Source organism: Monodon monoceros, unplaced genomic scaffold (assembly GCF_005190385.1).
Source record: "Monodon monoceros isolate NGI ecotype Baffin Bay Population unplaced genomic scaffold, NGI_Narwhal_1 Super_Scaffold_1, whole genome shotgun sequence".
NCBI classification, from domain to species: Eukaryota; Metazoa; Chordata; class Mammalia; order Artiodactyla; family Monodontidae; genus Monodon; species Monodon monoceros.
The window spans coordinates 68,194,255-68,215,752 of NW_021703765.1; the positions used below are offsets into that span (position 1 = coordinate 68,194,255).

A 21,498-nucleotide genomic window follows, 5' to 3' on the forward strand; every position below is an offset into this window, starting at 1 on the left:
GCAGCCTTTTGGGGTTATGCAGGCCTGGGGTCAAATCCCAGGTCTGCTGCTCCCTGGCTGTGTGACCTTCGGAGTTGGCTGCCCCTCTCTGTGCTTCCGAGGCCTTTAGTGGGGTTGAACGGGATAATGCATGGGAATACTTGCAGAGAGCAAGCTCTCCTTGACACAGATGGTCATTATAGGTTTCAGGCTTTGGACAGGGTCTGTCCTGAATATGGGGTCCAGCTGAACTCCACCTCTAGAGTTAACCCAGCTGCAGTACCTGGGACCAAGTCTGGCCCAAGGGAGGGAGGGGAGGGGGAACTGTCCCCAGTACTGCGTTGGCCTCCTTGCCTCCACTGACCCATAACCCTGGAGCCTGCCAGGGGCCTTCCTGGTGTAAACTGAGACCAGGCATGGACACCTCTTGCCCAAAACCTAGAACAAAGCAGGTGCTCAATAAACAGCAGCCACCTTCACGGACAGAAGCTGCAGCAGCAGAGAAGGCTTCAGCTACAGCATCAACAGCTGGTGGGCAGGGCGACCCGAGCTTTGGAGATGGACACGAACTTGAGTTCTGGTCCCACCACTTAAATGTGGTGGCACTTGGGTCAATTTACTTCAACACCCTGGGCCTCAGTATCCCTCTCTGCAAATGGAGGTCATGATCACCCATCACAGATGAGAGCTGATTCTACAAAGCAGTAGTGGACTCGGTGACAGTAGGGGCTGGAGAGCAGTGGCTACTATTATTCTCATTAAAATTGTTGCTGTGGCAACCGTTGTTTCCTTTTCTGTGATGTTTCTCTGCCCCTGATGGATACATCAGAGTGTGTAGGGCTCAGAAACAGATGTTCTAGCATCAAAATACAGGGTTCAAACCTCGGCTCTACCATTTCCTGTCTGTGTGGCCCTGGGAAGGTGATACGGCCTCTCTGAGCCTCGGTTTCTTCATCTGTTAAATAGGATCAATAACTGTGCCTTCCAAGGTCTTCGTTAGGATTCAATGAGATGATAATGAATAAAAAGCCCTAGCACTGGGTCTGGTGTTCAGTGAGCACTGATGGATAAAGCATAACAAGGCCTCTCTCTGTGAGAGGGAGGAAGGAGTGGGTGCTGGTGGGAGGAAGGGGTGAGGAGGGGTGGGTGCTGCTGTCCCCACATCCAGGGAGTCAGCCCCTGCCTTCCACCTGCCTCCTTGCTGGGTGCCCTCACCCACCCCAGCTCTGCCCTACACACCAATGTAAGAATAATTCGAGGTGATTTCTCAGCTGTGCATATTTTTTTAAGCACACAGGCTGAAGTAACTGAAAATTGCCCCATTTTATTTAATGTCTTCCTGGGGCCCCCCCAGGCCTCCCCCATACCAGCGGCCTTTAGCCATGGGGAGGCTGCGGGAGGCTGGAACAGGCTGCAGGGGCAACAGGGGAGCAAGGTCGGCATTGGCTCCTGGAGATGGAAGGGGTGATCCCCGGAGGCCAGCTGTGGCCTGACTGTCAGACGGGACAGTCCCTCCTATTCCCATGGCGGGGAGGGGGGCGGGGAGCGGGCGGCAGAGGAGACTCACGTGCGCAGCCACGGTGTCCCCCCTTGGGCTGGAGGAAGCCACTGAGGCTCAGGGCTGGCGGGTGGGATGGGGGCTTAGCCCTTGAGCCGAGGCTGCAGATCTCTGGGCAGGGTGACAGTCACCAATGCATGGAAGAGAGCAGGTCGGGGCACCATATCATCATGGCTTGCCCGGATCTCTGCAGGAGCCCCCCAACCGGTCTCCCGGCTTCCCCCTTGGTCCCACCGTCTCTGCTCTGCGCTACAGCCAGAGCGCTCCTATTAAACCCAAAGACAGACCATGTCTCGCCTCGTTCAAACTCTCCGTGGCTCCCGCCCCCGGGAGAAGAGTCAGACTTTCCCAGAGCCTGTGGAGTCCTAAATGCCGACCGCACGCCCTCTCTGACCCCCTCCCCATCTCTTACTTAACCCTCCTTGCTGTGTCTCCATCACTCAGCCGCACTCCAGCCTATGAACTTCAAGTCTGTTCTTCCTCCGCCTGGAATGTTCTCATGGGTCATTCAGGTCTGAGGTCAAATGTCACCTCCTCAGAGTTCTCTGACCGCGACCCCATCACTCTGCATCCTTGTATCCCGCTTCCTTGTCCTTAGCCCTTCCCACCTCCTGACATTATATTCAAACTTTACCTGTTCATTTATGTTCTGTCTCTCCTAGAAGGTGAGCTCTGTGTGGGCGGGACTCTGCTTTGTTCACTGCTGTGACCTCAGGCCTTGAACAGGGCCTGGTACTTGTGGAATAAGTTAGTGAGAATAGAGACAGAGAGATGGAGGGGGAATGATGGACAGGTGGATGGGAGAAAGGAAGGATGGATGGATTAATGGGCGAAAGGACTGATGCAAGGATGGATGGATGGGAGGGATGGATGGGTAGATGGATGGACGGGTGAGTGGATGGATGGACGGATGGAGGGAGGGAGGGATGGAGGGATGGACAGAGGGAGGAAGGGATGTAAGATGGATGGATGGAGGGATGAGTGGATGGGAGGATAGAAGGAAGAATTGAAAGAATGGGTAGAAAGATGGGTGGGTAGAAGGAGGGATGGATAAATCAATGGACAGAAGAAAACATAGAAATATGGAAGGAAGACGAGAAGGATGGATGGATGGATGGACGGACTGACAGATGGAGACACAGGCAGACAGACACAAAATCGGGGCAGGATGCACGTGTGGTTCTGCCTGATAAGGACCAGCCCCTCAAATGGAAGCACAGCTCACAGCCCTCCCTTGGGGCTCTCAGAACCCTCAAGCCCCAGCCTCCTTCATCCTGCCCCTCCCCTGGGCTCTACCTGGGGCCCAGCCCCCTCAAAAAGTGACACGGAGGAACATGGCAGGTGGGGGACCGGCCCCAGGCTTTATTGAGCAGATTCTGGGGAAGGGTGGCCAGACAGGCCCTCACCCCGGCCCTGGAGCCGCCTCTTCTTGTCCTTGCTGCCCCCCAGGGCGGGCCTGGGCCACTGGGGCCTGGGCGCCCTTCAGCTGCTGAGGAAGCAGCCCCGCTTGTGCCACTTCTGGTCGCGGATACGGCGCACAGACTGCAGCTGTGGCTGGTTGGCGTCCCACTCGTTCCAGTGGCGGTACTCACCCCGCTCAAACACGTACTGGCGGCCGCGGTAGCCAGGGAACTCGTAGCCAACCCACCTGCAGGGAGACCAAGGTCGGGGTGAGGATGGTCAGGGTCCAATCTCTTGCCTCCGGCCAGACCGAGTCTTTTAAAACCAGCGTTTGATCATGCTCTCCACCTGCCTAAATCCCTCCCTGGCTCCCCAGTGCCCTCGGGATGAACTCAAACTCCTAATCCTGCCCACAAGATTCTTCACGTAGCACCTCTAGCCTCATCTCTCATTCCTTCTTTATACCCCACACTCCAGCCTGTCTTATTCTATTCTCCCTGAACCTGCATGTCTCTGAGCCTTTACACATGCTGTTCCTTCTGCCTGGAATGCTTGTCCTTGCCTCAACCTTATTTCATCTCCTCTTTCATTAGTATCCTTTACATATCAATTCAGATATCTCCTCCTCCAGAAAGCCCTTCCTGACACCCCCAGGCTAAACCAAGTGCCTCATCAGGATCCTCAGAGCCCCTGTACATCCCCCATCACAATTCTGATCACAACGAATTGCGAATACTATTTCCTTGTCTGTCTCCCTATAAGACTGTGAAATTCTTGAGGGAGGAATTGTATAGTTCCTGTTGCCCCCATACCCTGACCATAGGTGATAACTTAGTAAAAAGTTGTTGAATACATTATTATCAGGTAGAGGTGGCACCTTTCAAGGCCCAACCCCAGATCACAAGCCTGCAAGTGAGATACAGTCACCTGGACAAAGGGATGGTGATCCTAAGATTGTATTAACAGAGATATCAAGCCTAGAAGGAGGGAGGTGATGAGCCTGCTCTCCTATGTACTACTCAAGCCACACCTACCTACAGGCTGGGTTCCCTGGTAAGAAGGACAAAGATTGCGAAAAGGAAAAAAATATCTGAGTTCAAGGGCCTAGGGATGTTCAGAAAAGGAGTGAAGATTTTGATGGAGAGAGGTAAGGGGGACAGACTTCACTTGGTTAAAAAAAAAGATAAAACTGTCTATAAGTCAAGGCTTCCTGGATATCCAATGGTACCGGAATGCAAGCAATTGGACATTCGCATCATGGGGGATCTTGAATGGGGCTTTGAGCACGGTTGGTGTAGATGCACTGACTTGAGTGAAGAGCCTCCAGACCTGAAGGAGCAGGAAACGTCAGTTGTGTAGGAAATTGTGAACAAAGATTCTGTGTGGAGCCAGAGGCACGCCAACTGGAGGACAGGGCAGGGGCAAGAGTGGGATCAGGTCCCTTACGTCCCGTTGATGGCCCGGACGCTCGCCACACGGTCCTGGAAGCCGTGAGCCCAGAGGCTGGGCACGTCATCGTCCACTATCTCCATCTTGCGGCCGCCGAAAGCCGGGTTCTCAAAGAGATGCAGCTTGTGATCCGGACCATCCTGGGGGCAAAGACCACGGGGTGAACCGGCTGCTTCCATGCCCAGAACAGGGGGCAGGGAGGTTCTAGGAAAGAATTAAGTCAAATAACGCCCACCCCCAGAGCTGGTCTCCTTAGGAATTTTAGAGCCAGAGAGCCGTGAAACCAAGAGGGGCCTTTCAGGTCTGGTTAAAAACTCCGTCATTTATCAGATAGGGACACCGAGGCACAGAGAGGGTGGCAGGAGAACAGAATTATTCATGTAGAATGCCAGCCAAGCCCTCGGCTGAGCTTGTGAAAGGAGCTTGCCTCACGAGCTCCAGGCACGTCCTGCTTCTAGGCGCTATACTCACAATTTGCAGAGGCCGGAGGGACAGGAGGCTGTCACCGCGGTGGCTGTTGGACCACGCGTCCCAGCGAGGGTAATCCCCCTTCTCCAGGACATACTGCTCCCCGCGGAAGGCCCTGCGCTCAAATGCCAGCCACCTGCAGGAGGAAAGAGGCCTGGGTCGCCTCTGCTGCCCTGCGGGAGGACCCAAGACTAGTGAGGGGGGTGCCCAAGAGCTGCTGACTTTTGACCCTGCACTTTCCCTCCGACGCTACTACTGAGCCTTGGTCCTGGTATTGAGGGAGCTGCTGGAACATACTGGGAGTTGAGACTCTGAGTCAGAAAACCATCCTGGGGAAGAGTCTTGAGAATCTATTTTATGTGCAGCCTCTGTGTAGGCTGCTCAGAAACATTTTATTTTATTCTTTATTTTATTTTTATTTATTTAATTTAATTTTTTGGCTGCATTGGGTCTTCATTGCTGCATGCGGGCTTTTCTCTAGTTGCAGCGAGTGGGGGCTACTCTTCACTGCAGTATGTGGGCTTCTCATTGCGGTGGCTTCTCTTGTTGCAGAGCACGGGTTCTAGGAGCGCGGGCTCCATAGTTGTGGCTCGCGGGCTCTAGAGAGCAGGCTTGGTAGTTGTGGTGCATGGGCTTAGTTGCTCCGCGGCATGTGGGATCTTCCCAGACCAGGGCTCGAGCCCGTGTCCCCTGCATTGGCAGGCGGATTCTTAACCACTGCGCCAACAGGGAAGTCTCTCAGAAACATTTTAAATGCAATGCCTGGCACACAGTTAAGTATTCCATAGACATCTCCTCCTTCTCCTGCCCCTCCCCCTCCTCCTCTTATTTTTCTTCTTCTTACTATTATATTGTTAGTGCTATTATGACTATTATATTGCAATTTTTTTTTTCGGTACGTGGGCCTCTCACTGCTGTGGCCTCTCCCGTTGCGGAGCATAGGCTCCGGACGCACAGGCTCAGCGGCCATGGCTTACGGGCCCAGCCGCTCCGCGGCATGTGGGATCCTCCCGGACCGGGGCACGAACCCGCGTCCCCTGCATCGGCAGGCGGACTCTCAACCACTGTGCCACCAGGGAAGCCCTATATTGTAATTATTTATGTGCATCCTTCCATTCACTTTCACAAAAACTCTCTCTGAAGTATGTACCCTTATTATCCTATTTGACAGATGAGAAAATAGAGGCCAAGAGGGTGAAGCACCTTGCCCAGGATCACCCAAGTGGGTAGTACCAGAGTCTGGACTTTCCACCTGAAAAATTCAGGGTCCAGCTGGGACTCCTGCTTGCCATGTGGACATGCACAGGACACGTGACCACTTTGGCCTCAGTTTCTTCATCTGTCAAGAGGGATTCAGTGATATAAAAAGCACATTAGAATTTAGATATTATCATCATTATTAAAACTATTAAATCCCACTAGTAGGCACTGAGTTAGGTGCTGGGTGTCTTCCTCTGTTCTCTCTCCACAGTGCCCTGCTACTGACCTCAGAGATGGAGAGTTAGAAGGATTCCAAGAAAATCACAGTTCAATGCTCTTATCTTACAGGTGGGAAAACTGAGGCCAGAGATGGGAAGGGAGTTGCCTAAGGCCCCATAGAGATCTAGAGCTCGATCCTGGACCTCCCGACTTGCAGAGGGCTCAGGGCTGTGAGGAGGGGCTGGGGGTGCAGGTACTCACGGCCCCGACTCCACTTGGATGGAGCCCACCTTCTCCAGCAGGCTTTCTGTCAGGTTGGGGCACTCGGCCGAGAGCTCACACCGCTTGCCCTGGAAGTTCTCCATTTCGTACACGATCACCTGGAAGGGCAGCCTCCTGAGCATCCCACCGGGGCAGGGTTCCCAGCCCCAGCCTGTGTCCTGCCAGGTCCTCTTTAGGGCCTTGGAGGGAGGTACTGCCTTCCGCTCTCTCAGCTCTGCCTGGTACAGGCCTGAAGCCAGCACCGCCACAGGTCTGCCCTGCCCCCTGGTGGCCATGGATGGGAACACCTCCAGGAACCCCCATTAATCCAGGGATTGCAATTCTGGTATCTGGCCGGAGGCAGTGCAAAATCAAGTAAAGCAAAATGACCAAAATAACCAGAGGGTTACTGTAGGGCAATGGAGCCGCTGTGGATAGGAGGGACTGTGGGCCCCCTTCTAAGCTTTTCAAGAGAAGCCAGAAATCTGTAATTTCCTTAATGTGAAATTTCTCCATTTAAAAAGCCTTGTGCTGGACAAATAAAACTCCAGTTTGCAACAGTTGAACTTCACCTGTCCCTATACCCCAGAGGAAGTGGTTGCAAAGGCAGAGGAAGGTTTTGCCTCTTTCACCCGCCTAGAAGCACAAACTATCTTCGTAGCAGGTCCCTGGGGAGCATTGGCTCTGGTCATTTTATACAAGGGTCAAGGGAGGCTCAGAAAACGTCCTGGGCTGCACAGCAAGTTAAGTGGAGGCATGGACTCAATAAGCCAGCTGGCTCTTTTCTCCCGAGCACTGGAGTGGTCAGGGGAAAGCCAAATGCCAAAAGGAGCCAGGAAGGGCCGGCAGTGATACCCTCTTCTCTGGTGGGCGGCTGCCTCTGGGCAGCTCTCCCCAGGGGGAAGCTGGGGGTCCACAGGGCAAGGCTGATTCACCCACGAATCAGGCCCAGAGCCAGGCAGGCCTCTTTGCTGCTCTTCCCCTCCCGGTGCGCACCCTTCTGGTTAAAGCCCCCAGTTATCTCCTTAGTCAATTCATTCCCGGACCCCATCTCAAATTAAAGCCCCCGGGATAGCTTAGAAAGGACAGAGCCGGGACTTCCCTGGCGGTCCAGTGGTTAAGACTCCGCGCTTCCAATGCAGGGGGCGCGGGTTCGATCCCTGGTCAAGGAACTAAGATCCCACATGCCACGCAGCACGGCCAAAAACTAAAAAAAAAAAAAAAAAAAAATGACAGAGCCAACAAATCCCAGCTCTCAGATTCCTCCGTTAGCTGGCCATGGTACTGGCACACGCGTTGAGCTCTCACACTGAGGAATGTGGGTACCATCCCCACTTTAAAGGTGGGGCTGTTGAGGCCCAGAGAGGGCCGGGGACTGGACCAAGGTCGGGCAGGAGAGTCAGTGCCGCGTCTCCCGAAACCCGCATTGAGACTGGCAGGGTGCGCGTGACCAGTTCCATTTTGCAGACAAGGACACAGAAGAGGAACGATGGGGCAGAGCCATGAAGTGAATTTATCGCAGGGCGGGGACATGTCCTCGTGGTCCAAGCTGGCCAGAAGGGTTGCGGCTCCTTTCTGGAGAGAGGCTGCCTGGCCAGGAGGCTGACCCCGAGGACCAAGAGCGGCCCTGGGCCCAGAGCCCCCGGGACCCCCTCCCTGCCCGGTACCTTGTAGCCGCCCCCGAGGCCTCCGTGGCTCTTGCCGGCGGCAGCCTGTTCCGGCGCGCTGTGCTGCTCCGCCATTGCCCCAGGAACACCTGTGGCTTCAGTCAAAGGCAAAAGAGTCACCAGGTGCACCCGGGCAAAACCAGGTGTTGACGTGATTGGAGTCGAGGCTGAGCTACAGAACTTGGCTGCCTCTGAGATGTGGTCATTGCTCACAACCTACATGTGGTCATTCAGTCATTCAGCAAACATCCCCTTAGTATCTACTATGGACCACAGGGACCGGGACAGTCAGGGGAGTCAGGATCCCCATTTTACAGAGGGCAATCCCGAGGCCCAGTGAGGTGGGGCTGGGACTGGGCTCCAAAGCGCGTGCCCTTCCCCCACACCCGGAGTTCTGTGCGGACACAGCACCTCCAGACCCTGCTCAGAGGGTGGGCGTTGCTGGGGTTTCCTCTACAGGAATCTCTCCCGCCTCTGCACCCCAAGCAGTATAGTCTTTTGTTCACTGACTCCTTCACTTGCCAAAGATTCCGTGAGAACCCAGTTGGTGCCTGGCCCTGTGCTGGGTGATGGAGAGGAAGAGACCACAGACTGGTGGGAGATGGACAGACAGACATCTAGAGAAAGCATGATGCCGGACCAGGTCCTGGGACACCGGCTCCAGTCCAGTTTCTCTGCATTCACTTATGCATTTCATATGCATTTATGGAGCATTTACTTTGTTCCAGCCACTTAAAGAGACACAGGCACAAACAAACAGACAGACAGCTCCCCTTCATCCCTAGGGACTGTGCCACACACCACTGGGCCTGCATTAGTCACGTGGAAGGATTCTCTTGATGCTGCACACACAGACACATAGGACTGTTTTCCTGCTTATCAGCACACGCACAGGTGCACACACACACACACACAAGCTCCCGTGGTCATTGTACACGGTCACTTCCCACCTGTTGCACAAACACAGCCCCTCTCTCTTTCTTGCACACACACATGCCCAGTTCAGACATCCACAGTGGCCTCAGCTACACCCCACATTCCTGGAAGTAGCTGGGCCGCGTGGCCCATATACTCAGGACACAGGCCCAGGGATGCGTAGCCTGCGGGCTGTCTGTCTGCCTGTGTCCAGCCTCAGCAGGAAACAGGGCCTGGTCCAGCTCATGGAGGTCCAGCTCACAGAGGATTCTCAGCAGATGTGGCAGGCCCCCAGTTTGCCCATTCGCCTTCCTCAGCGGTGCTCAGTCTTCGTAGGCCCCCTGCCCTAAGCTCACAGCCAAGGGCTCGACCCTGCGCACCCCCTCAGACACCAGCTGGCTTGCTCGCTGTCCTGCGTCCTCCCTCTTGGCTCCAGCCCTCACGTGGATCCCCGGTTGGTGCAGGGGGCCAGCTGTGCACGCCCCCCCCGGAGACCACCAAGGTCCGGGCCTGCCTCTCTCTCCCCGCATACCCAGAATGAACCTGTTGCAGTCGCCTTGAGAAGAACAGAGGGGCCGATGCTGTCTGCAGACTCAGTCTGCTTCTGCAGGGACCGTCCTATTTATGGGCGTTTTCTGACAGCCCAGCACATCCTGGCTTGCCGAGGCAGCGCCCTGTCCACCTGATTCTGTGCGGGTCACTTCACCCCAATAGCAGGCCCAGGGAGGCCCCCATGCCTCTGTGTCCTCAGCCGTGGCCTCTGATGACTTCCTGGGGGCAGACGGACCGCATCAGCTTTGTGGTAAGCCCGGCAGCACCAGGCAGGGGGCATCGGGGTGTAAAGATCTCAGTGTCTTCAACTTCCTTCCTTTGGCTTCTCAGCTCCACCATCTTCCTATTGAGGTGCATGACATCCTTGGAATGGCTCCAGGTCTTAAAGTGATGGGTCCTAGAATCTCTCAATTTTCCCATGTGCCATGTGGCCTAAATTTTAAGTCAGATCACCCTGAACATACCCTCCAAGTTGCGTGTAAATCCACCCAAACATTTCCACGAGATGTGGTAACAGACCCAACAAAGATTCATTTTCGTTATACAGAAGATTCGTTATACAAAGATTCATTTTCGTTACACATTTCATTATACATTGACAAATAACAGTGACCATTTATTGAAGACCTACTATGTGCACGGCACTGGGCCAGCTTCATGAGCAGTGTGTTCAATCCTCATGCAGCCCTCTTTAGGGGAGGAATTATGATCTCCACTTTATAGAGGGGGAAACAGTTCAGAGATGTGGAGTCACTCACCCAGGGTCACACAGCAGAGAAGGGGTTGGCCTCCTCCAGGGCCCACCTCTTAGCCTAAATAGAAATAAAGATGATCACGATAGTCCCTTTATTTATGACCAAAAAAAAAAAAAAATCCACGCATTTTGTGCGTGTGCTTAACAAAGTATAATTTTGCCTGTGATAGCTACCAGAATTTCCTGGCTTTTCGAAAGTTTTCCTTAAGCTACTTTGCTTTAATGAAAGACCTACATTAGTACCTGTTTTTTTAACGGAAAGAAATCCAGAGAATTTCTGCTTTTACAAAAAAAGGGTGAAAAGCAAAAATCACGTTGTGTTCATTTTATAACGAGCCATGACAGTGGCGAGGTGAGCCCCAAGCAGCGAGTGGCGCCACCAAGTGCCTTCCGTGGGAACCACACTCAGTATCTCAGCTTCAAGGGGGCCAGAGCTTTGAACAGTGTCTGAGAGCATCTGTGCTTTATCTCCATTTCTTCTGTGCATCTGTGAACAAGATGTGTCCTCAGGTAATTGCTTCTTCAATTTATGCCATTGCAGCCTAGGAAAGGTTTCAGAGGAGCACTCTGCTTTCGGATAGTGGAGGGGAACCTGTATTTAATGATTGCTGAATGAATAAAATAATGAGGGCAAAGGGGTAAATTGTTAACCAAGAGGGTTTTCTTTTGCTGTTTGTTTTTGGCTAACATTCTCAAGTCGGCATAAAACCCAACCTCCTTGCATCCCTGGAGGTGTGGGTGACAGCTGGGCTCTGGAAACAGGTGGACTTGTGTGACCTTGGGTGAGCGAATGAAGGTCAGAATCACAGCCTCTTCATCTGTAAATGGAGAAGCTTCTCTCTCCTCGAGCCATTGAGAGATCACGAAAGCAAAACACTCAGCACAGCGCTACCTTCTAGCTTTTAATCACTGAGGATCCTGCCTACTGTTGACAGTTCAAACCAAGAGGCTGCTTCCTTCTGGTGTCCATGGAGAGCAGGGCTGGTCTCAACCCCTTAACCTGGGATGCAGCCGCCACCTGCTGGGGATATAAGGGGAAGACAGGGGTGCGACAGCCTATCAGGCCTGACTCCCCAACGCCCATCAGTTCCTTTAGGACCCTGAAGACCTACTATATGCCCAGATTTCCTGGGCCGCACTTCTTTAACCTAGAGTTCTCAATCCTGGCCCTACTGCCATCTGGGGCCGGACCATTCTGTGCGATGGGGTGTGACGGCTGTCCTGCACGGTGTACAATGCTAAGCATTATCCCTGGCCTCCACCCACTAGATGCCAGTAGCATCTCCCTTCCCTCCGTGTGATAACTAAAACAACATCTCCTGTCATTGCCAGATGTCGTGCGGGGGACACAATCCACCCAGCTGAGAGCCACTGCCTTTAACTTTTGCCCACTATTATCGCTGTCACCACCCCCATTCTGGAGAACCATGGGGGTTCAGAGATACCCCACAGCCAGGAGGAGGCAGAATGAGGACCCAACCCCACGTCGAATGGAGATCCTGCCCCCTTTCCCAGGACCCCTGCTGCGCCCTCCCTCCGTCTGGCCCCCAGCTCCGCACAGCGGAGAGGCTGACTCAGCTGGGGACAGGCATGCATGCATGGGGGAGTCCATTCATTCACACACCGACACGCTGACATCTCCAGTGCAGCTCGCGTCAAAGCTTTATTTGCTGCTTTCAGAGTCTGAATGCAACGTCTTTGTACATGCAAAGGTCATTTTGTTTTAGGGCAGTCGACCAGATTCCCAACTGCTCTGCTGTGTGTATGAAACCTCTTTACAGTTACAAAATAGAAAAGTACTGGTAGACATCCAATACTCTGTGAGGTCCGGGAAGCCCTGTTTGTTTTGATGTTAAAAATATAGGTTTCTCTAGATGAATTCTCAGTCACACGATTAGAGATCATTTCTGGGACTGGATAAAAGTGCCGGTCGACCACCTTCTGTTCAGAACTCCTGGAGCCTGTGAGTTCATAAGGCAACTGCAAGGACACCAACTGGCAGGACGCTCCAACTTTCTCGCACACAGGACTCGAGTTCCTTTTCGATCGTGACTCAAATATCGGAGGAAGGGACCCAGAAGAAAGGTTAGGAAAATACATAGCGTACGTATATATATTTCCACTCCCCCCTCCATCTTGCAAAGCATTTTGAGGCTCATAACCATCTGGGAAGTGCAGGACTTGTAGGACGTTGGTATGATTTAGGGAACGACACGGTACAAAATATCTTCAGTAACACAACAGATGACGTTCGTGAGCCCCGCATTTACAGGATCTATAAGGCTATGTGGGATGAGCTCATTCTTTAGACAACGGCATCACGTTGGTTTTTTTTTTAGCAGGTGTGACGCCGCCGGAGATTGTTAAAACAGTGCCAGGCTGATTCATGGGAGATGGTGTGGTGCCAGGTGTGAGGGTGACCGTTTAAGGAGATTCTGGGAGGTGAGCAGTGAGCGGCTGAGAGGTTACCTTGCTGGAAATCTCAGGCTGACTTTCCAGGAACCTGGTTTTCTGGCCCCCTCCCTGCAGGAACCAACCTAGACAAAAGAAAGAAATCTCTAGAGGGGTGATGGGGGCCAAAGGAGATACAGACCAAGACTCAGCACATTCATGCCTACCGGTTTTCTATGCGGTTCTATGTTCCCAGACCCTCGACTTGCCCAGAATTCCAACAGGGTAACTCCTGGCAGCTTCTCAGCACAGGGCTCAGATCCATCACTCCCTAAGGGGGTGGGGCCCAAGGTGGACCCCCTTCCAGATGTGGGGCAGGTCCCCTCTCCCTTAAGTGGCTCCCTCCTACTCCATGGAATCACGATGCCATGGGGGTTTTTTTTGCTTTCCTGTTTTATCACATGTTGGAGGAGGAAAGGCACAGTCGGAGGCTATAGAAGGATTCTCCATTACTGTAGTGACTCGCCACGGCATAAACTGGAGGCGGCGCAATTCCCGGTGGATAGAGTTTTTCTCCCACCTCCCTGCAGACCTCACCCTGAAATGCTAGTTTACACAAAGACAACCGTCATCTAGCTTCCTGTATTAAGGGACAGGGCTGTGTGGGAGGGACCACAGGGATGGAGGAGGAGAGAGGGAGCGGCTGGCTTGAGAGTCCTCTCCTTGGGTGGGACGCTGTCTTCCACGCAGGCCCACGTCACCTTTAAGCAAGCATTTTGTTTTGGAGGTGATCCAATGACACATCTGTGGGTTTTTAGCTTTGTAACGACACCTAGCTCCTGGGGCAGTCTGGGGGTACCGTGATGAAAAATGTAAATGGACAAGGCAGCTGTCAGCGCCAGGTGGGAGCAGCTGAGGTCTCCTTCAGGGAGATCACGCCTAAGGTTTTTCCAAATCCCCTGCACAGCCTCTAAGGTTGAAGACCTCAGGCTCACCTCTATTCCGATACCTAGAGTTGGCCTCACTTCTTCCTGGGAAGCACAAGGGAAAACACATTTGTCTGAAAGCACATGACTTCGCTTGTCCCCTGCAAAACCTCCCCATCTGATTGTCCTTTGCCCGAACCCCAGACAACATGAGGCCGTCAGGGCAGCGTCACTCAAAGCCCCCAACACTCTAAACTCCACTGGGGTTTAGTGAGGCTTCTCTTCCACTGGAGTTTCTCTGGTGGTACTGAGAGATTCTCCACAACACTGATTTTTGAGGCCTCACCGTGGAATTTTACAGGCCAAAGGCTTCTGTTACATTAGGCAAGAGACCATGAAGAAGGGGATCTACTGGAGGGGAAAAAGATATGGACTTATCAAAAGACCAGCTCTCAAAATGCTGATGTGCAAAGAGGGTGTGGGGGGATGGAGGGAGAGAGAGAGAGTGTGTGTGCGAGAGAGAGTACAATTTAAAACATCACCTATCTATCCATCTTATTTTTGATGCATTCTGTATAAAACTCTCATTTAAAGAAAGCCAGAGGCCCAGGGGAGGAGGGCTGGATGAGGGCGGGTGACCTGACTGCATACAAATGATTAAGGCATGTTAAGTTAGTTGTGTCCTCATCACCAAGGAATTAAATGGATCTTTATTTCCAATCCAGGTGTGGGAGGTTAGGCAGAAGGCCTCCAGGTCAATCTTGTTTTCAAGTGTTTTTCTTTCCTGTTGGGTATACATGGGATGAAACACGACTAATTCAAAACTGAGAGTTTTGCATGGTGAGTATCACTATACTGACCGAACAGAGCCAAGTGGCTTCCTACTGCCTAAGATGGTACCAAGGGGCCTTCCCACCTTGAGAAAGGCAAAGAAAGACAGCAGGCGAGAAAAGACGTCAGGGTCACAGCACACTAGGAGTGTCTAGAGGACCTACTGACCTGGACACTACAGCAAAACTGAAATGAAACATGAACTGGATCTCTGAAGAGTAAGAAAGGAAAATCAACTGAAGCGGTTCCTGAAAGGATTAAATCCCCAAATGGCCAGAGAGAGCGGACTGACCACAAACTCAGGGAATGAAGAGAATACAAACTGTGATCGAGCAGGACCAGATCTCCAGACACACATGCATGAGGTTTCCAGATGCACAAGGTTGCCCGGGAGACGGGCTCCAACAACCGCCCATCAGGTAGCCAAAGCTCAGCCAACAGGACTCAGGGAGGGAGGGCCTCTCACCCACACCTCGGTCACTGTCCATGGTGCTGAACCACAGCCCCTCTCGGGCCCGGGTGTTTGTCTTAACCTGCAGGGACGGGACTGGTCTCCATCCTGCCGTACCCAAGAGAGGGAAGAGGTGGTAATGGGAGATAAGGGAGGAAGAGCTGAGGAGACAAACAGAGACTGAAGGAGGGGTGGCCAGGGAGAAGGGAAGCAGGTTTTGACACCATTTGCAAAGAATGGATTTATTAGGAGAGACTTTCACTTCTTGGGAAGTCCATTGCTGAGCAAAGATCCATTAAGAAGCTCAGCCCCAGTGCCCCTCAGCAATCACAGGCTGCCCTGTGAACTGCCCAAGCATCTCTCTCACACATGGGTGTCTCCCGGGCAAGGTTGGCACAAAGTTTATGGCAACTCCAGACATGGCGGTGGGCCGGCTATCCCTGGGATGACTGCTGGGGCCCTGGGCTCAAGAGGTGGAGAAAGCTGGTGTGGAGGATTTCCAAAAACAAGGACAGAGTAGCCATGACTGGAGACCCCAGAGGTCTTGGAGATTCCTGGGAATGAGCTTAGAGTTGCCAAGAAAAAAAAGAGGCAAGGCAAGCCTATACTTGGTTACCTAGCGTCTAGCAAGTCTGTCAAGAGTTCCTGGGCTGGGGGTCGGGGGGACTCCCCTCCAGAGAAGGGCTTTCAGCAAGACCCTCCCTTCCTGCATTTGGACCTAGAAAAAGCACCTGGTCAGGTAGAATTGGGGGGAGGTTGGGTAGAAAGAAGAGGTGAGAAGAAACAAAAAGGATCCCTCATTCATCATTTGTCCTGAGACCAACTGGGAATAGATCTTTTATGCCAGCAGCTCAGGTTGTGTTCAGAAAGGGACTTTGGAGAAAAAGCCTCTCGGGTGGGTCTGATGTTTGGGAGGGAAAGGCACTGCCATTTGGGCTGCAGTTTTTTGAACCTTGAGGCCAAGGGACAAAGGTCACCCTACAGAAATCAGAGCTCGGATGAATAGGAACCAGGAAAGTGTACACCAGGGTGACAATCAGAATTTTTAAAAAGCTTGGGGTAGGGATAAGATAACCTGAGATGATTGGATACTTCAAGCAAACTATTCACACGCCTCTCCTCCTGTTCTTTAACATAAAAACATATATACATATCAAATTTCAAAGAAAGTTGGCTGGATTATTGCTTTATCACCTTCTAAAGCAAACAAAACGTGATGTACAATGGAACAGGCAAGCTCTGCACACAGCCCCACTGGGAGGATAAATACACTTGAAAGAATGAGGGCAGGTGTGTTTAAAGATCAGAACTGCTGATTCTTCGAGAGGGAGAAGGAATTCGCCAAAGGAGCGATCAAAGCCCCCAACCCGGTGGTACTGCTGGGACCACAGTTACAGCAGGAAATGTATGGTTTCATCTTCCTTGGAAATGTCCTTCCAAAAAAAGACCAGCCCTGGGTGGGGGTTGGGGGGAAGAGGCGCTTTCACGACTCAGAAACCAGGGGAGACGGTCCAGCCTTACATCCATGTTCCTGGAGCTGCTGCAGGGGTTTAAAATGGGTAGAAATGCACATTTTTACATTAAACAAAACAAAACAAAACCACCAGCATGGACATTTCTGGGCCGCCTGGCTTCTTTCCCAGCCTGAAGTGCTGTCCGGGGAGACAGAGCACGTGCTCGTGGAGGGTGAGCCTTCCTGCCCCATCCGTCCGGGAGAGCCTGTGGTGAGGGGGGGGGGCATTGGGCAGCCTTCTCCACCCGACCGACAGACCGACCGACCGGAAGGGCCCAGGTGTGTGCAGGAAGCAACGGCAGCAGCGGGACCTCGTCTTCGGGTACTGACAGTTAAGGCTTGTTCATTAGACGTGGCAGTGGCCCCTGTCTGGAGAGGAAGGGACAGTCCTGGTGTCAGCAGGGGGAACAAGAGATGCCATTTCTCCCCATCATTGAGCCCTAAACACTTTTCTGGTGCTCCCCAAGGCAGCCACCCCACAAGCTACAGGCCAGGAAAGATGACTTTTTTTTTGAGGGGTGGGATGGGGAAGGTGGCAGGCGGCTGGATATGATGGAATGAACGTGAAATTTAGGGTCAGGTCAGGGTGCCAGCGTTGGTGGTGTCCTCAAATGGATGGCCGGAAGCTTAACTGAGATATCGTGGGTACAGCACTGAGCACCAAGTAAACACAGGCTCTGATCCCTTATCTGAAATCCTAGAGCATAGATTTATTGGGGAATTTAGAAATTTTGAGTTTGTTAGATACATATATACAGACATATATATGCTTATATGTAAATATTATGTAACATATAATACATACATACATTATGCAACACCCCCATAATTAAGCATATAATATGCTTGCAGTATTATGTATGGATATTCATATAAAATGGGGAAAACAGAGTCTAAATAGTATTTTATCCATGCAGGTCAGGTTTTGTCACTAAATAAGGGATGGAGGTGCTTCGTTTTGCGAGCTTTCTGGATTTCAGGTTTGTGGAGAACGGGTGGTGGGTCTCCTGTGCTTCTCAGAGCAGAGCTGACTCTGACGGAGCAAGAGCTATGTGCTCCTCCCCCAGGGACTTCCGGTCCATTCTCAGGGAGCCCTCTGGACCGCTTGGCAACATGGGCGCTGCTACCCCATTTTACAGATGGGCAAACTAAAGTTCAAGAAGTTAAATCATTTGGGGCCCACATCAGGGCATATCTAATCGTTCGATTTTTTAATTTCTTTTTTTTTTCAAATTAATTTTTAATTATACAGGTTGTATAGGAATGTAGAAATTGGGGACATTTCAGATTAAGCTGTCCTGCCCGTTCAATTTATAAAGGGGGCCTGAGATGCAGTGAGAAGGGCTGGCCAAGGGCGTGAGACCAGAGTCCATGCCCTTTCCACCCACCCCAGGCCGTCCAACTGTGTTTTTTTTTTCCCTAAGAAGAAGCAGATCATTGCCACTCTCTTTACGGGAACCCCAAACACCCTCAACCACGTTTTCCCTTCTCTTTTCCAGGGAACAGCATCCCAAGTCTCTGAGCCTTGGCCTCCCGGCCCAAGTCCCCTGCTCCTCAGGTTGCAGGCTCTGTCCGGGTCTCCCCTCCATAGCCCCTCATACCTGCTCAAGCTTGGTTTTCATACAAGCTTTGCCTCTTCTTGGATTTCAGCTCCTTTAGCCACTGGGGAGAGGGCTCTTCTGATCTGAAACCACAAAGGCAGTGGGAGTCAAGTGTGAGCCTGACCGAGGACTCCCTGAGGGACCCAATTCTCCTGCCGCCGTGTGGGCGGGGGCTGAGCCACACTCGCAGGCGGCAAAGATGCCCATGTCGACATGACTGAAACAGGAATTAAACAAAGTGCTCCAAAATGAAGAATGTTAGATAAATCATGGTACATCCATTCTGTGAAATAATCTGCAGGAGAAAGTCACGCTTACATAAAATTATTTCCATCCATCCATTTGCCACCCAAATATCCATCCATCCTTCGGTCTCTCTACCCAGGTACATGCCCATAAGGGTTAATTCTGTGTGTCCACTTAGCTAGGCCACAGTGCCCAGCTGTTTGGTCAAACATTATACTAGCTATTTCTGTGAAGGTATTTTATTTTGTTTTTTAGATGAGATTAATATTTAAACCAGTTGTCTCTGAATAAAGCAGATTACCCTCCATAACATGGGTGGGCCTCATCCAATCAGTCGAAGGCCTTAATTGAAAAAGACCAACCTCCCTAGAAGAAGAGGGAATTCTGCCAAGATACTGCCTTTGGGACTTGAACTGCAACACCAGCTCCTCGTCAGGTCTGCAACCTGCCTGTCTACCCTGCAGAATTTGGACTTGTCAGCGTCCACGATCGTGAAAAACAATTCCTTAAAGTAAATCCTTCTCTCTCTCTCTCTCTCTCCCCCGTGTATACATACTATTGTTATGTTTCTTTGGAGAACCCTGACTAAAACAATGCCTGTAAGACACGGATAGATGGATCTTATGTTTACTGAATAATAACAATAATTATTTGGGGGAGGTACAATTTGTTTTAACTTTTTTAAAAGTTGAAGGACACACATCCAGAAATCACTCAGATCGTAAGCACACAGCTCAATGAATCTCTCAAAGTGAACGCACTTGAGTCATCACCGACCGAACGATAACGCTTTCGAGGGTCTAATTTTTCACTTTCTTCTTTACGTATTTTTCTCTGTTTCTCAGAATGGCTTGTAATGAGAACACATCACTTTAACAAAAACAATGAAGTCAAACAAAAACATCTGAAAAGTTTTTAAAGAAAAAGAAATCATACTTATGAGGACTTTAATGGCTATGGGAGAATCGTCACACGAAACCGGAAAAGAAGCTATATATATTTTATGTTGTAATCGCGACTACATTTAAAAAGAATGGAAGGAGAAAGGCCCAAACGTCACTATGGTAGTCTTCTGGCGGGGTGGGGGTGGGGGGCGGGGGGGCGGGGTATCACATCATGGGTGATTTTCTTTCCTGCTTTATATTCATTTTATATGTTCTACAATTCCTAAGGTGAGCATGTACTACTTTTATAATCAAACACATGTACACACAAGACCTTACTTCTATTGATCTCAGAGAAAGCTCCTGACTCCACAGTCCCGGAGGGCCCAGGGACATTGCTGACCTGGCTGAGGGTGGGGTGGGGGTCTGTGAGGAAGGAGAGGTCCCCTGGGCAGACAGGGGTCTGAGGACCCCAAGCAAGGCTTGCCTGATGGTGGAGGCTCAAAACCAGACCTCCTGGTCTGGGGGTCCCTCCAGCCCTGGAGAAACACTGGTGCCCTCAGCTGACTCCAGAGCAATTCTGGCATCCGCAGAGCAAGACAGGTACCATCTCTGCCTCAGCCTGTCTCTCTCTCTCATCCTCTTGCTTTCCTGCTTCCCACGGCCCACTCTGTGCTCCAATAACATGCACAGCCTACAGCACCCAGTTCTACCAGGCCTCTGGACCTTTGCATGTGCTGTGACTTTGGCCGCCTCTCTTGTCTGTCATGACGCAGATCGGGCACCCCCTCCTCTTGGAAGCCTTTTCCACACCCGTCCTCCTCAAGTCTGGGTTCTGAACTCTTCTTCTGCCTTCCTCTGTCACTGGGGTCTGATAGTAAGTATTTTTGACTTTGCAGGTTATAGGGTGTCTGTGTCAACGTGTCAGGTCTGCAGTTGCATCAGGAAAGCAGCCACAGACAATCCTTAAATGATGGCTGTGTGCCAATAAAACTTTATTTACAAACACAGACAGTGGGCTGAATTTGGCCTGTGGGCTATAGTTGGCCAACCCCTGCTCTATCATAGCTCTTACATTACAATAACAGTATCATGCACAATCCCTAACTTTTATGTGTTAGCAACACTCTCACCTTTCGTCCTTCTCCACGCTGGAGGGCAGCACGCGACTGCCCAGCACCCCAGGCTGGAAGGGGGACTTGGGGGTCTTGGGCTGTGGGGCCCAGCTGGGGGTATCGCTGGGACTGTCCATCTCTGGCCTCTTGTGCAGCTGAGCCTGGGAAGAGAAGACAGGGGTGGAGTCTGTAACCCGCCCTTGGTCTGGGGAAGGGTCCCATCCTACGGCACTTGTCACTGCATGGCGACAGCAGGGCTCCCAGCATCTGAACAGACCCAGGCAGCAGACTCAGGGGTGGGGGAGATGCTGCCTGACCGTGGAGGCCAAGAAAAATCAGAGGTCAGGCTTGTAATCCAAGAGGCCACCCTTGACCACTGGGATCAAACAACTGTGAAAAATCCACACAATCACATTATCTCTGGCTGAAAAGCCACCATGTGTGGTGTCCTCATCACAGCACGCTCCATCTCCTTTAGTTTCCTGAGAACCCCGAGATGCAGACAAGAGATGCATCTTACAGCTGAGGCCCAGCTCTTTTAAGCTCTTTGCTCCTGTGAATATGAATAAGTGAGGTTTCTGACTATCAGGTTTGCACAGGGAAAACGCAGGGTGGACTCCCACCATTTTTGGAGGGTACACAGGGAATGGGATGATTTGGAATGGTGTGCCCAGAATTCCTAGGGGGGGTATGATGGTGGCAGGTGGCATCTGTCTCCAAGTCAATGCTGGCAGAGCCCCCAGCAATAGCGGTCATCACCATCGTCGGCCTGGCAGCTTCTGTGCACTGGGCATCCAGCTACTGGACTCCACCAGGTGTAAGTTATATGACACATGTTTCCAGGATGGAGACTGGCTTTCTCTGTTTTATAGAGGAGTAGCCTAAAGGTCAAAGGTTGAGCAGTTGGCCCAAAGTCACATGGTTTTCCACAACTAGGATTCGTCCTAGGTCTGCCCAATTCCAACTCCAGGGCTCTTTCGAGAGAAAGCCCGGCAGCCCCCCTAGGGCCTCTGCTCCCTCCTGTAAGCAGGGCCTTTCTCTGCCCCCTGTGTTAGGCTGCCCTGTAAGGCAGCTTTGTTCCAATGCTTCAAAAAAGAAGTCAGAAAACCTCTGGCCC

General features: G+C 51.8%; 2 protein-coding genes across 3 annotated transcripts in view; both read right to left on the bottom strand.

Moving 5' to 3' along the window:
* Window positions 1-2,872: 2,872 nt before the first annotated feature.
* CRYBB3 (crystallin beta B3) lies at window positions 2,873-9,706 on the bottom strand. Of its 2 annotated transcripts, none has more exons than XM_029230484.1 (6): window positions 9,661-9,706; window positions 8,203-8,297; window positions 6,536-6,654; window positions 4,859-4,991; window positions 4,385-4,527; window positions 2,873-3,185 (listed from the first exon to the last, which is right to left on the bottom strand). In XM_029230484.1, exons 2-6 carry the CDS (start codon window positions 8,275-8,277, stop codon window positions 3,020-3,022), a joined length of 636 nt encoding a protein of 211 aa, XP_029086317.1. In that variant the 5' UTR covers window positions 8,278-8,297; window positions 9,661-9,706; the 3' UTR covers window positions 2,873-3,019. The 2 variants fall into 2 exon arrangements, with proteins under 2 accessions (XP_029086317.1, XP_029086328.1); XM_029230495.1 differs by having other exon boundaries at window positions 2,875-3,185; window positions 8,203-8,291.
* Window positions 9,707-12,068: 2,362 nt separating this feature from the next.
* KIAA1671 (KIAA1671 ortholog) overlaps window positions 12,069-21,498 on the bottom strand; it is a 133,256-nt gene continuing 123,826 nt past the window's right edge. The window contains exons 10-12 of the mRNA XM_029227121.1: window positions 20,400-20,542; window positions 18,137-18,219; window positions 12,069-16,904 (exon numbers count right to left, since the gene is read on the bottom strand). Of these exons, the coding sequence (XP_029082954.1) occupies window positions 18,141-18,219; window positions 20,400-20,542 (222 nt within the window). The 3' untranslated portion in view covers window positions 12,069-16,904; window positions 18,137-18,140. The remainder of the gene's footprint in view (window positions 16,905-18,136; window positions 18,220-20,399; window positions 20,543-21,498) is intronic.

Bases quoted from the DNA above. Each gene is read 5' to 3' on its own strand.
- CRYBB3 (XM_029230484.1), bottom strand. From the start codon at position 8,277: ATGGCGGAGCAGCACAGCGCGCCGGAACAGGCTGCCGCCGGCAAGAGC. The intron at 4,528-4,858 runs GTGAGTATAGCG...CTTTGCCCCCAG, and splicing joins CCCTCCGGCCTCTGCAAATT to GATGGTCCGGATCACAAGCT. The intron at 3,186-4,384 runs GTAAGGGACCTG...GTCTCCCTGCAG, and splicing joins GTCCGGGCCATCAACGGGAC to GTGGGTTGGCTACGAGTTCC.